General features: G+C 35.7%; 2 protein-coding genes across 4 annotated transcripts; one reads left to right on the plus strand and one right to left on the minus strand.

Moving 5' to 3' along the window:
* The first annotated feature begins 6,126 nt into the window (after positions 1-6,126).
* LOC105832200 (putative RNA polymerase II subunit B1 CTD phosphatase RPAP2) lies at positions 6,127-9,928 on the plus strand. Of its 2 annotated transcripts, none has more exons than XM_036285134.1 (6): positions 6,127-6,366; positions 7,387-7,540; positions 7,691-9,046; positions 9,134-9,297; positions 9,407-9,589; positions 9,657-9,928. In XM_036285134.1, the coding sequence occupies exons 2-6, from the start codon at positions 7,436-7,438 to the stop codon at positions 9,823-9,825; spliced, it is 1,977 nt and encodes a 658-aa protein (XP_036141027.1). In that variant the 5' UTR covers positions 6,127-6,366; positions 7,387-7,435; the 3' UTR covers positions 9,826-9,928. The 2 variants fall into 2 exon arrangements, with proteins under 2 accessions (XP_036141027.1, XP_012528386.2); XM_012672932.3 differs by having other exon boundaries at positions 7,426-7,540.
* Positions 9,865-14,444, minus strand: LOC105832201 (negative elongation factor B). 2 transcript variants are annotated; one of them, XM_012672935.3, is made up of 9 exons: positions 13,641-14,444; positions 12,941-13,350; positions 12,295-12,771; positions 12,056-12,223; positions 11,570-11,695; positions 11,180-11,449; positions 10,788-11,072; positions 10,475-10,675; positions 9,865-10,346 (listed from the first exon to the last, which is right to left on the minus strand). In XM_012672935.3, exons 2-9 carry the CDS (start codon positions 13,067-13,069, stop codon positions 10,176-10,178), a joined length of 1,827 nt encoding a protein of 608 aa, XP_012528389.1. In that variant the 5' UTR covers positions 13,070-13,350; positions 13,641-14,444; the 3' UTR covers positions 9,865-10,175. The 2 variants fall into 2 exon arrangements, with proteins under 2 accessions (XP_012528389.1, XP_012528388.1); XM_012672934.3 differs by having other exon boundaries at positions 13,427-14,444.
* Between the last annotated feature and the right edge of the window lie 322 nt (positions 14,445-14,766).

Raw genomic sequence — 14,766 nt, forward strand, 5'->3', positions numbered from 1 at the left:
ATGCAGGGCACGAGAGAATGACTGGTCTCTTGCAGCCAAAATTGTGAGGCCCGACAGGGTCAAAAGGGCTGTAGGAGGTTTCAAGCCCTTCAAGTCGGCTGGACCGGACCGGGTCTTCCCGGCCCTTCTTCAGGAGGGGCTGGAACAGATCACGGGGCCGCTCACGCGGACAATGAGGGCTTGCTTGGCCCTGGGCTATACGCCCAGAGCTTGGAGACAGGCGAGAGTTGTGTTCATCCCCAAGGCGGGAAGAACGGGATACAGCTCCGCCAAGGATTTTCGTCCAATCAGCCTGACGTCCTTTCTTCTAAAGACGTTGGAAAGGCTGGTGGATATTTACATACGGGATGTGGTTCTGCTGCGGCATCCGCTGCACGCGAACCAGCATGCGTATCGTACGGGGTATTCCACCGAAACGGCGCTTCACTCTGCTGTATCGTTCATCGAGGAGCAATTGGAGAAGAAGGGTTACGCGGTGGGCACCTTCCTAGATATTGAAGGTGCTTTTAACAACACACCGCATGAGGTGGTATGTGAAGAGGCTGCTCGCAGAGGTGTGCCGGAGAAGATTGTGGAGTGGATCAAAGGCATGCTCAAGCGGCAGGTAACGGCCTCACTGGGAACGGTGAGTGTCAGTGGCTGGGTGGAGAGAGGGTGCCCTCAGGGAGGGGTTCTTTCTCCACTCTTGTGGTGTCTGGTGGCAGATAGTCTGCTCGGAACACTGAACGAGAGGGGGATTCTTACATTGGGATATGCGGATGACCTGGCTATCCTAGTACGAGGCCCCTTCTTGGAAACACTTCTGGAGCTCACGCAGGGAGCATTGGAGGTAGTCGAGGAGTGGTGTGGCAGGACCGGTTTGTCGGTAAACCCACTGAAGACCGGGCTTGTGGTATTCACTCGCAAGTACAAGGTAGGTCCGGTGGAAGGGCCAGTCCTTGGAGGAACGAGATTAGTCCCAACCGGGACGGCTAAATATCTGGGAGTAATCCTAGATAGGAAGCTGGCTTGGAGGGAACATCTTGAGAACCGATGTAAGAGTGTATGCTCTTACTTATGGGTATGCAGGAGGACATTCGGACAGACATGGGGTCTGAAACCGAGGATAGTCCACTGGATTTACACGGCGATACTCAGACCCAGGCTGCTATACGCATCTGTTGTGTGGTGGCCGAGGGTGCTGAAGAAAACCGCCGCGTCAGCGCTGGAGCATATCAGGGCTCTGGTTTTGAGAGGGGCCTTGGGAGCTATGCGGACCACGCCGGTGGCGGCGATGGGCATGCTGCTGGGCATCGAGCCCCTCGATCGGGTAGTAGTGGCGGCGGCGGCAGCGGCGGCCTACCGCCTGAGGTGCGAATCAAGGTGGAGGGCGGGAGCCCTGCACACAAGATTCCCTGAAGGAATTCTATCGGGCCCCATTTTTGCGATGGGGCAAGATAGAAGGCCAGTAATTCGTACCTTTGAAAGAAGGTACAAGATAAGCTTTCCCAAGCGCTGGGAGTGGGACGGCTCCAAGGGACCGGTTCCTCGGGATGGGGACGTCTGGTTCACGGACGGCTCCAGAACGAGCACGGGCTCTGGAGCTGGGCTCTACTGCCAGCGCGATAGAACAAGAATGGTCGTTCCGCTTGGCGAACACGCAACGGTATTTCAGGCGGAAGTGGTAGCTATCATGAGATGTGCCCAGAACCTACTGGAGCTCGGTAGGGTGGGAGGGCGCATCAGAATTTGCTCGGACAGTCAGGCAGCGCTCAAAGCGCTGGAAGGTCCGAGATTTAACTCGCGGTTGGTCTGGGATTGTAAAATTGTACTAGACGAACTGGCGAAGAATAATGACGTTGGTCTAGTATGGGTCCCCGGGCATTCGGGGATCGAGGGCAACGAAATAGCCGACTTGCTTGCCAAGGAGGCAGCAGAAACAAGGTTGGTGGGACCGGAGCCGGCTGTTGGGATCTCCTTCTGCCTGGGCAGGAGAAGGATCGGGAGCTGGCTCCGGGACCAGCACCTTGAGCACTGGAGGAAAGTTACGGGGGTCAAATGCAGACAGGCCGGAGCCTTGCTGGGAGACTGTCCCGGTGAGGACCTGGCCAGAAGCATGAGATCCCTAAATAGGAGGGACGCCAGGCTGGCGACGCAATTGCTCACGGGCCATGGCGACCTTAATTATCACCTGTATAAGCTGGGCAGTAGCGATACGCCCGACTGCAGGTGGTGTGGCGAAGAAGAGGAGACTAGTCTCCATATTCTTGGGAACTGCCCTGTATTGGTCGGACCAAGAGCACGCCTGCTGGGCTCAGGCATTCTGGAACCGGATCAGGTGGGACAGCTGCCCTTGGAGGATCTTCTCCGCTTCTGGAAGGAAGCGGGGCCCCGCTAAGGGCGGCTGACAACGGGGAGATACAATGGACTCTGTCTGAGTGTCAGAGGCGGGACCCATTTGAGGACTGCCCCCCGAACTCATTATTATTATTATTATTATGTCATAAAGGTAGATTTTAATAATAATAAACACAATTAACACAAATTTTAATTTTTTCTTTATATAATAATACAAACATTTTTTGTTTTGTGATATATTCTCTTAAATAATAAATGTAATTACACAGATATATCTAATATTATCACTTCACAAAATATTATAACAAATCTTTTTTAATTACGAATAGTGTTATAAAATTTAGTATAGAAATATTCAAATTTAAATACATAACATTTTAATTAATATATCTTTATATATACATATATAATGAAGCAATAGGCAATACATATAGCTAGCTAACTTAATATAAACTACTTACATATTTAAATCTTTAATATAACTAAGTTAATACTTTATAATATGTATAAATTATTAGTGCTTATACCTAATGTGTGTACATGCAGAGTAAAAGTATATATGTATGTGTATACCCATATATGTACACCATATATATGTATATGTATTTGAAAACGAGAAACAATTAAGAGACCACTTTTAATCTTCGTAAATTGAAAGTGAAGCCAAAATTTCTACACCTACTAATATATTAGTAACTATGCTAGCGATATAAAAATATAAAATATATTGGTAAATATCTTGATCCGGTCTTAGTCCAATTTCATGGTAATCGGCTATATGACATTGTAAATATAAAAAAGCCGAGATAAATACTCAGAATGCAAAATTACGGAGATTTTTCGTATAAATTTGCATACGAAAAATTTAAAATTCCTTTAAGCAGGGAAAAAATATTTGAAATCTCATATATCAATTACTACTTACATATATAGCTTGTTCTTTTCGCTGCACTGGTGCAACAGGTTAGAGATAAATACATGTCTCCTCATTCTAAAACTTATTGCATCAGTGCAACAATGCAGCAAAAAAGAACAGGAATACATTTCATGACGTCAGGAATTTGTGACATTCGACCGTCATTTTAACGTCATAAGGGCGTCATTTCGTGACGTCAAGAATAGTCAGTAAATGACCATTTTGGGACGTCAAAATGACGTGAGCTTGCTACCTGGGTAATTGTGGGGCACTATATCTATAATTGAAAAAACTGATATAATAAAATCAAATATTCTTAATTTTTAAACTATGTTATTCAAAATTTGTATTAAAAAAATTACAAATCTAAATATTAAAGCTATACTTACGACAAAGATATCTGTCAATGTAAATAAGTACAAAATTATTAATTAATGCAATCTTTCATCACGTACAGTGCAAATATAATCAATTAATGTACATTATACAAATATATTATGTATTAAAAGTGCAAAAAAAGTGGTGTTAATGAATGATTTAAGTATAAAGAAATGCTATTGGCCTCAAAATGCTAAAAATGCATTCATATTTTTTGCAGAATAAATAAAATACATACTTTTGAATGTGTTAATTTCATATTTATGTATGTATATACATTTCCGTAATCTAATATTTTATTTTATTTGTTCTGCAAAGAATATGAATGCATTTTTAGGCCAATTGCATTTCTCTATACTTAAATCATTCATTAACACCGCTTTTTTACGCTTTTAATACCCAACATGTTTGTATAATGTACTGTACATCGATTATATTTTTGCTGTACGTGATGAAAAATTGCACTAATAATTTTGTATTTGTTTACATTAACTTGAAATTTACTGTTCTCTAAGATGCCGTTTGGTTCTTGTATTTCATTTAAACAGGGAAGGAGCTAGAAATCATTGTAATCGCGGAATCATGCACAACTGTCTACATGACGGTAAAGGATCGAGGGGGAGGGATTTTTCAACAAAATCATTGTAGTAACATTTGTATGAAAAGTACAAAAGGTGTACTTCATTGTGCAAAAAGTCCCATTTTTGCAGTTTGTCTCTTGGCTCTAAAAAAATTCATAAATAATAAAATTCATGAAAGGTATAATATGTGCTCCCTTAAAGTTAAATAATTGTATAAGTAATGCTATAAGAAAAAGTCATGTAATATTTTTAATATTATAAGAAATAATACGTAGAAACTTACTACTATTGCGTAACCATATAAAATATGTCTGTAATTCAATTTTAGTGGAAATTAGAGTAAATGCTTTCCATTGGAAATTCTTCCATTTAAAGAATCTTTATAAACACACATGTCGAAAAATCTGTCAATTTTACCGCACTAATTAGATATTTTTTTCACTATCAAAGTATTAATTTAGTATGATAAAAATGAAACAAACGTTTAAAAAACAACAGTTATTCACGTAACTTTTTAAACAAATTCCGATGAAGTAATCAATAAATGTGTAATACACAAAGCGTGCACTATGTATGAAAATGTCGTTTTCAAATAATTTAACTGGAATTGATCACAGGGCCAAAAAGAAAATAAAGATGTCATTAGTGGAATTGTTCAAGAGATAAAATTTGTATAAAATGTAAATTATACACACATAATTAATATTCATATTAAATTGACTTAAAAAAAACTGCGCCGCTTCTATGGGAAAAATTACAAAGAAAACGTAAATAACATTTTTGTTGAGGCTTTGTTTATGCGAAAAATAAATAAAAGGATTCATTGTAATTTGTTCTAGCCTGTAGCTAAACTAATAAAGTTAACAAAAAATAACTATTAAAAGTAAGACTGGAGTGTAAAAAACTATAATTGATATAAAAAGTACCTTGTAAAAATCAATTTTGCAACAAATTTTTATAAACAAATTATTGTAAATTGACTGTACAAACTAATTATGCTAATCGGAAAAAATAACGAAAGAAATATTATAATGTGTATAATATTTTTTGTGTCGTTCTTTGATTATGCAAAAAATAAATATGTTTATAACAATTTGTTACAAAATTTTTAAAGCTTAAAAAACCTACAAAAGAACAAAATTATTACCAAATTATTTAATTTATTTTAATTAATTTAAAAAAATGACATATTAATGATGTATATAAAAAATATTAAATATAATAATTTGTTAATATTCTAAATTTTCTAAGTAAAAAAGGTGTCGGTCTCGAAAACACAATATATATATTTGCATTACGTGAGCGAGCAAGACAGTAAGAGAGGCGAGATGAGAATAACAACGTGCAAGGAAGCTCGATCCGATTCTCGGGCTGCAGCATGCTGTTATTTTCATCTCGCTCACTTCTATTACTATCTCATTCGTTCTTAATGATTTCTCGCTCACTCCTTTTACTGTTTCGCTCGTTCTTATTGAATGTCTCGTTCGCTCTTGTATCTTCTCGCTCGCACACATACAAAAAATCAATAATTCTGTTACCGTCATTTCGTCCACATAGCACGGAACATAACCAGGTAGCACGGACGCACACCAAACGAACGATTTTATTGACAGGGTCGAAAAGTGGATGTGGCACGTAGTTCTACATCCACGTTTGGCGCTGATGCTACATCCACATTTCGGTCGCACGAAAAAGGCCGCGGTGGCCGCTCTCAGGCTTCTCTCTGCTAAAACACTCCATTGTAGATGGCCCTTATTAGTACCACCATTTTCTGGGCAGCCAATCTCGCGACTCCCTAAGATATCCAATTTTTGAATTACCACTCAGCGCTACAAGTGAGCAAGTTTGGAACTACTAACATACTACTTTTCAAACTCCTTTATCGGTAGCTGATGCTCCATCTATCTATTTTCTGATGTCAACGGTGATTACAGCTGTTGTGAGCTGTTGTAATGAGCTGTACAAGCTGATCGCAACAGATGCACGATATTAGAGAAGTTATTTTTAATTATAAATTTTTAAGGTTCTTATGACTTTGTAAATTGTTTTACTATATGGCTTTCTGAATTTCTTGTACATACGATTAAATAACACTGCGACAATGTCGGCGACCAAGAGACTGGTGACTGAGAAACAGAGGCTCAAGAAGATGAGGTAAGTTTACTCATGTCGAAAAAAAAAAATTATATATATATATATATATATATCTCACTCGAATTGAATTTTTAATAATACTGAAGGAAACGCTTTACCTCACCGATTTGGTTAAAATTTCACAATGTATTTTTGTTCGTAGAACATGAATCTGTAAGTAAAAATCGTCGCTCTACTCCGTGGAGCGAGATATTAATCGTTAAAGTTGACTACTCACGAAGTTAGAATACCTGTCATAGCGACAATATGTAAAGCGTGGTCTACAATACATGGAGTAAATATGGAGTAGTAGGCATAAGGGCATAAGCGAAAAAAATTAATTTTATTTCCTACTCCTATTCCATCTTTTACGTTTACGCCGCGCAGGAATATTTGTGAACAGTGCAAACAATGTCATTAGTTTCATAAAACTGTAGAAAATTAGGCCTGGTCTACAATAGCTGGAGTAAGCATGAAGTAAGAAGTAAAAGTACGGTAATTTCCTTCTGCGCTGTGATTGACCGAGCGTTAAGAAAAGCAGGAGTAAGACGAAATAAAAATAATTTATTTCGCTTACACCCTTTTATGCCAGCTTTCTTACACTGGATTAACCCTTTTATACCTAGTCTTCTTACTCCATGCTTACTCCAGCTATTGTAGACCAGACCTTACTTCCCACACAGACTTTTGCATAACGCATAACAAATGCATAAGAAATTCGATTGGTCAAATTTTGCTTATGGACCAATCAATTTGCTTATGTACATATGTTATGTGTTATGCAAAAGTGTGTGCGGGGGCCTTAACGATTAATGGCTACATTCAGCAGACTCAACAGTTGAGTAACATTACTAGATTTTCCATTGAATAATGCCATTGATTTGTGGTTCTATGAATCAGAACCAATCATGTTCGATTGTTACTTAGCTGCTGAGTCTGCTGAATGCGCCTAATATCACGGAGCAGAGCGACGATTTTTACTTACAGATTCATGTTCTACAAACATACACATTATTGTGAAATTTTAACCAAATCGGTGAGGTGAAGCATTTCCTTCAGTCTATCGAATTTTTCTTTAAGCAAAGCGCAAATGCAGCTAGCTATAATAAAAAAGAAACAATGTGATGCGATAGCGCTTAAAATAGTCGAGCAACTTCTGGAATCTCATGTGAATCCTGACTGGCTCCTTCAAAATGTAAGCATGCTTATAAAGCATCCCTGTATTTAAACAGTTTGAATGTTATATCGATATAATATCAATAAATAATATTAAATTACCAATTATATTGCAATATTAATTAACAATAGATAATCTATATAATCAATTTGATTTATGTATTCACAGTTGGGATTCATAAGCAAGAATCACATGGAAGATGTGATTGAGGAGAGAGCGATAATAAAGTTATGTGGATATGTTCTTTGCTCGAATCAATTGACTGTTATTATCCACCAGCAATATCATATTTCAACACGCAAGAATAAAGTGTACGATATCAGCAGACGGAAGAATTTCTGTAGCTCATCGTGTTACGGGGCGGCTAATTATCTTCTCGAACAAATGCTCGAGAGTCCGCTGTGGCTGAGAAAAAAGGAGGATATACCGATCTTTCAAATCCTACCTCTAAATTCTAAATCTACACAGTGTGGAGACGAAATAGACGTTGTCGGGATTAAGTTTTCGCAAAATATAGATGCTGACAATAATGACGACAAAACAAAATCCGCAGAACGCAGTGCGACCAAGAAGACGGAAAAAGCGACAAATATTGTATCAAGCTTTGAAAAAGAAATTAGCAATTTCCACTTATTGAACGATACAACTGCTGCGAAAGTTGGAAAAGTAGAAGAGATCTCTGTAGATACCATTTTGCAAAGATCGCTCAATTGTGAGACACATCCATTAGAACCGTCTGCGAATCAAGAAAATAAAAATTATGATTCTAAAGAATTGACAAACCATGAAAATAACTGTGATAATAATATTCAGCAAGTAGATGTAAATCTAGAGAATTTAGAAATAGAAATCGCTGGCCAGTCTGAGAATATTTTACACTTGCATAAACATAACAGGGATGCAATAGAAAAAAATAATGTGGATACATGTGATAATAATGAGACGCTTCAATTGAATGAAATAAGTAACAATCGAAACGACACTAACAAAAAGCTAGAATCTCAATCACTCAAAATAAATGACAACAAGAATGATGAAAAAAGATTGCAGTCTCAGTTGGATGAAATAAATAATAGTCCTACAGATGAAAAAGTGATACAGTTTCAATTGGATGAAATGCATAGTAGTAATAATGATGTGATTTCTTCTGAGTCTACGTACAATGAATGTAGAAAAGTAGAAAAAGCAAATGGAATTAATAGAAATAAAAAATGCAAACTGAAAAAAACTGACAATGCAGATGCACAAAATATTTATCACAAACTTGCAATGCATGTTGAACAGAATGTTAGAGAATGGATCACAAAAAATACTCTTTGCCTTCTAACAGGCGAGGCAGATGAAAAAAATCAATTATTAGAGAAACTTTCGCAGCAAGATAAATATCAGCAATTGTGTAAAAAGTTAAATAAATTGCAATTGGAAGATGAAAAGGAAGATCGTATAGATTTGGAAAGAAACAAGCTTAAACCTTTACCTCACTTCTCTGTGCTCCAAGAGGACGGAAAGAAAATGAACTTAAAGGTGTGAATTAAATCCTAATTTTAATTTAACCAGAAACGTAATTTTAATTTGAAAATATAATGTAATTTAATTGTAATGTGTGTGCAGGTACGTGCGTTTTACGAAGGACGAATGACGTTTACATCACCTGAGGAGAGTAGTAACAAAGAGTCAGAAAGTAATGATAACGACGAGCCTGTATTACCGTTAATAGACGCTCATGCGCCCAATGCACTTCGTCGTCGAATTTTCTCAGACAAGCTTAACAAAATGTAATAATCTCTACTTCTCAAAGTGACAATCGGAGATCAAATGTTGAGAAAAAGTTTAGTATCTAGAGAAATTTGATCATTATTATATTCGTGTATTTGTTAATTACAGATTGCCAGATTTGATGTATGCTTTAACAACTAATGGAAATATTTCTTCACTGGCACAATATACTTATAATAACGAGAGGTATTCGATAATCAAGCTGTTGATCAGCACGTTTAATTTATCTGCTACAAACATTGTCTTTAAAACTGTCGAATGGACACTCGTAGGACTTGTCGTCATTAAAATGTAAGTTTAATTGCAATGTCATATTTACATTTAAAATTACTTGTAATAAAAGTATATATAATTTTAGGTTGAGCTGCATTGACACGCAGTTGCAATCGTTGTTCCAATCTAGGCAAGCTTCAATGTACACATCTATGATTCTCACAACATACAAATTAGATTCCAATTATTTGGACAGACTTATCATGGAAATAACGAACAATGTAGACGTATCCGAGTCAAGTGATAAATGCTAAACTGTGTAATATGTATAAATATTAAAATTAGTCTTACAATTTTTATTTTATTATATTTAATTTGACGTAAAATATATTTTTGAAAATATAATATTCTGTATAATACTTTGTACGGTTTTTTCTCAATATCTCGCACAATTTTTTAGTTACTTTATAATTACATTGTTTTTTGTTATTAAAAAATTATCAAAAACTCCTCCTTTCTCCATGACAAGTCATGGATATATTGAAGACAAAAAATTAAATTAGAAGATACATGATAGTACACATCACAGTGATCACTCTTGCATTCGTAAACCAAGGAAGCTCAAATCACTCTTCCTTTTTTTTCACTTTTCTTAAATTGAATATTAAAGTGGACACGTGCTCGATGTTGACGATGGTATTCCTGTAAATACAGAGGTAGAACAATCGAGACTTAATGGATCCATTTGAGCTGTCGCTATTAACTGGTCCTCTGTAGAATAATTGCCAACTTTGTCACGCAAAGATTCGTAAAGAGTGTGGACTGCTTCGTTATGCTGCAAATTTAAGATACCAAATCAAATAATTAAATAAAAGATGCCGATCACAGTTTAAAATTATTAGATATAAAAACAAAGTGTCACGTCTAATGTGTAATTATTTATTGGATATTGCAAAGTATTACCTGACTTGTTGGTTGCAAGGCTTTCAGTAACGAATGTAATCGCGCGGACGGCAATTTAGGATGTATATACCAAAGTAATTTCAATAGATGTCTTGTAACATTGTCCCTACCTAGGCCGGCCAAGAAAAACTCGTCAAAGATAACTGTACAGAAAGACTCGTTAGAGAATTCGTCAGCCATGTTCAATATTAATAACGAAACCTAAAATTAAAAATTAATCTAAGCAATCAAAAGTTCATCAATTGCATGATAACAATGTTGTATTTGATAATAATTACAAAGTTTAACAAATATAACATATTAAATGTGTTACCAGTGTGTGTAGAAATGGATCCTCAAAAGCTCGCTGCGCTTGACAATTCGGTAATGTCGCTAATACCCTCATTAAACCTCTGGCATCTCCTCTGCTCTTTCCAACTCCACCACCACCTCCAACGTGTAATGCGTAGTACATAGACAGAACTGCCGCTACTCCAGATAGTTGAGCATACGCTTGGCACGCGTCAGGGGGTGGTCCGGAATGTTCTATGATCGCGATTGCACTTTCTCTCTCATCAGGTGGAAGTCTACAATTGAGCTGTCTTATTTGATCGTCAACCTAGAATAAGAAATAATACGTATTATTTGTACACATCCGTATTTTTATATTATAAAATTAAATAAACTCTCTGTGTAGATATTTTAATTATTTCATAAATAAATTACCATGAGTGACATAAGTGCTGGCAGGAATTTTGTGACAACTTGGCTGTCTAGTTTTGGCTCCTTAAAGTCTTGCGAATCAATCATCTGCCAAGCAGAAAGGCCTAACGCGAGCATTCTCAACAATAGTACAAGTACTGAGTTTTCTCGGGGCAACGCTTCACCGTTTATCAAATGAAGCGCTATTTTGATTGCACTGCTAGCGAGAAAGTTTACCGCATAGTGATCGCACAAAATCATACTTAGATCCCCTAACACCTGCTCCTGACCTCTCTACAAAAAAAATTATAAATATATCATTTTCTTAAAGGCAGTCGCACATATTCAAGTAAACTTGTATAGTCGACTTAATGCGAATAATATTATAAAATTTTAATTCTATTTTGTACTTACCTTAATACTGTCCAGGAAGCCCTGCAACTCACGAGATCTTTTAATATCCACATTCTTTTCTCGGATGCATGCATCCAGACACCAGGTAAATTTATGACATGGATCTACAGAAATAATATCTTGCACCTGGCAACAAATAGCATGTTTAAAAAAATTTAATAAAAAATACTTATAAATAATATATATATTATTGTTCTATCTTAATAATAAAATCTAGAAAAATAATCAACAATAATATACAGAATATCTGATAATTATACATAAAGCGCTCGAATACAAGTGGATTAATCTGAATAACAAAAGCCTTCTATTCTGCGATTTTTACAAAATTTTAATTAACGAGAAATTACTATAATAATTAAAAATTATCAAATAATACACACAGATTTGAAACCTTTGTTTCATCATAAGTTTGAAAGCATTGGTACATAAGGCAGTGACACAATGAAATAGACAAATGCAATATAAAATAAATAAAATGTTTACCTCTAAATCGTGTAATGCCATTAACAGTTCTGCTCTTAAGGTGCAATAATGGACGTTCTTTGTGCGTAAGAACAAAGTCCTTAAAAACTGCAGTACCATATCATACAGTTTTACACTATGCCCAATCATGTGAGCTAACTTCTGTACAACTTCCCCTTGTCTCCTCATCTGTGCAGAAAATTATTCACTGTAATTGTTAGTGTAAATTTACGCAACATTGTAATTTAATTGTAAAATACCTTGGGAGAGGGTGTGAAAAAGAGGCTGTTCAAGTTGCGATGATCAAAGAGAATCTGTTCTTTCTCAATGATATAACGACTGAACAGCGGCGAGACTTCGTCGCCGAAAAGACTCTGATTATCTTTCCATATCTGGCGTTTTACTTCTGTATCAGCATCATTGTACAGTTCTCTCTCCCTAACCAACACTCGTAGATATTTGTCGTCAATGTGCAGGGTATTCCTCAGGATACACATGACAACAGGTCGTAAGGCGGGGACTCTAACAGCAGGGAAACTTTTTGATAACAATTCCTTTAGTCTCTTGTCTCCAGTGCCCTTGTCCGCCCTTTCCGCGCCAATCTCGTCAATCTGTTTGATCAGTTTCTCCCGAAGTTCTTCAAGAACAGAGGCATGAAAATCTAACCTTCTGACTCCATGCAGATCGAGTAAAGGTAACATGGGCCGCAATGATGGTAGCAATATACCATTTTCCAGCTAAAATAAAATATTTTTGTCATGTAAAATATTAAGTCTGTTTTTTAATCTAAATTTTTTATATACTTCATCTTATCTCTTTTCAAAGAGGAAAAAAAGAAGCAAAAAATAACTATGTGTTTAAAATAAACTTTGGCTACTAGATGTAGCAGTGTTGTTTTTGACCTACCTGAAATCCTTCAATGGCTTTCAGTGGATCTGTACAACTTGTCAAAGCATCTCTCAAGTACACCTGTCCTGGTATACCAAGGTCTTCTAGCCCATTGCCAGTCTCCCCATTACTCTTTGCCGAATTCATGGCTGCGTTTTATCACACGATGTGGAATATCGTGGTCAATTATCTGTTGCAATATTGCATTGCAGACTATACGTAAACTTATGATAAACTTTGTAATTTAACTCGTTAGTCGCTATCGACAATAGGTATTTATAAGTTGCTTGACAGATTGCTTTCCCCACTTTCCTCTCATAATCCATCAATGCTTGATTGCAACGCAAACTGGTCTCTGGACCATCCTGTTATTCTAGTGTATTTTTATAGCTGATATGTCACGAAACTTAGTCAGATATAATTGATGTCTGAAATAAATAATTATGTTAGATTGATAATTATTGAATTGTTTAACATTAGGTACTAGAAGATTCCTCTTTTTACTTTATGGTCCTCAATTCCCAAATCGAGTTAAATTTGTTCAGGAAAACAGTCATGTTTTTTTTTTATCAAAGTTGAATATAATATTATAATGAACATAAGGTGTTTAATTTTTTCTTTTTTTCTGGATTTAATAAATCCCATGTATTCATGCGGTTAGCTTCATCAACTACTTTCAAGCAAAAATTTCAAGTAAAAAGCGTCTAATCCCACTTACATTTCACACGCGACTTCTGTTGCTAGCGTGACGACAATTGGCTAATTAATAGTGAATCTATTGGATGCACTGTGTTACATACACACATAGACATCATAATATACACACACCACACACACACACACCACCCCCGACAGGAATACTATGAAGTTAGCTGAGTTCCAATTTCTAGAATACGTTACATGCACTGAAATCTCGGAATGCAGTTAACTTCAGATGGCCAGACATTCTGAGTACGTGTAAATTTTCTGATTGGTGTTCCAATGGAAAAATTCTAATGGCTCCTCCTGCACCAATGTGGCAGTGCACGCGATATGCGAACTTTGCGCCCTCTACTAAATTATTAGACAAGGCGCTGCGTTCTACAGGTTTTACACGAAGTTAGATGCGTTGGAGTAGGATTATGTCATAAAATTCAATTAATCATATCTAATACGGATTATTTACGTATTGTTTATGTTATATATTTATAAACATCTTTTTCATATAGAAACAATTCAAGTAATGTATATAAAATTATTATAAATTGGATATCATAGTATAGAAAAATTTATTAAATTAATAAAATTAAGTTATTAATATATCTGACTTTAGATAGCATTGGTAAAATAAACACATATTATATATATAATATTAAAAATTTTAAATTAAAAAATACAACATACACAATTTTCATTATTTCTGATAAAATCTAATCTGTCTTATCTATAATCCAGCGTAGATTACATATGGTATGTAAAACGTTAATTTACATATTGCATTGTATACAGATTATTTTTATATTTATAATAATATATTATAAATATATTATAATAAAAAATGATGTATAAAAATATATTTTATTATATATACATATATATTCTATTATATTCTGTTATATGTATAATTATATACAAATTAGTTTAATTTAATTAATATGTAATAAAATTTAATTTTTGCATATATATTAATGAGTGAAATTATATTGATAGAATAAATATATCATCCAACAATGATACATGTTTAATTGTTACAACAAATGAATAACTCAACTTGTAATTTTTTAGTTGCCTGTAAAGAAAAAAGAATGAGAATTGGATAAATGCAGAGAACAATGCTTTTACTTTACAATTAGTAGACAAATATT

This window comes from Monomorium pharaonis, chromosome 4 (genome assembly GCF_013373865.1).
Source record: "Monomorium pharaonis isolate MP-MQ-018 chromosome 4, ASM1337386v2, whole genome shotgun sequence".
Lineage (NCBI taxonomy): Eukaryota > Metazoa > Arthropoda > Insecta > Hymenoptera > Formicidae > Monomorium > Monomorium pharaonis.

Excerpts from the sequence above, each read along its gene's own strand:
- LOC105832201 (XM_012672935.3), bottom strand. The coding sequence starts at position 13,069 with ATGAATTCGGCAAAGAGTAATGGGGAGACTGGCAATGGGCTAGAAGAC. Across the intron at positions 11,696-12,055 it reads TGGCATTACACGATTTAGAG|GTGCAAGATATTATTTCTGT; the intron begins GTAAACATTTTA and ends ATTTGTTGCCAG. Across the intron at positions 11,073-11,179 it reads CAGCACTTATGTCACTCATG|GTTGACGATCAAATAAGACA; the intron begins GTAATTTATTTA and ends TTCTTATTCTAG.
- LOC105832200 (XM_012672932.3), top strand. The coding sequence starts at position 6,314 with ATGTCGGCGACCAAGAGACTGGTGACTGAGAAACAGAGGCTCAAGAAG. Across the intron at positions 9,298-9,406 it reads TCAGACAAGCTTAACAAAAT|ATTGCCAGATTTGATGTATG; the intron begins GTAATAATCTCT and ends TGTTAATTACAG. Across the intron at positions 9,590-9,656 it reads GGACTTGTCGTCATTAAAAT|GTTGAGCTGCATTGACACGC; the intron begins GTAAGTTTAATT and ends ATATAATTTTAG.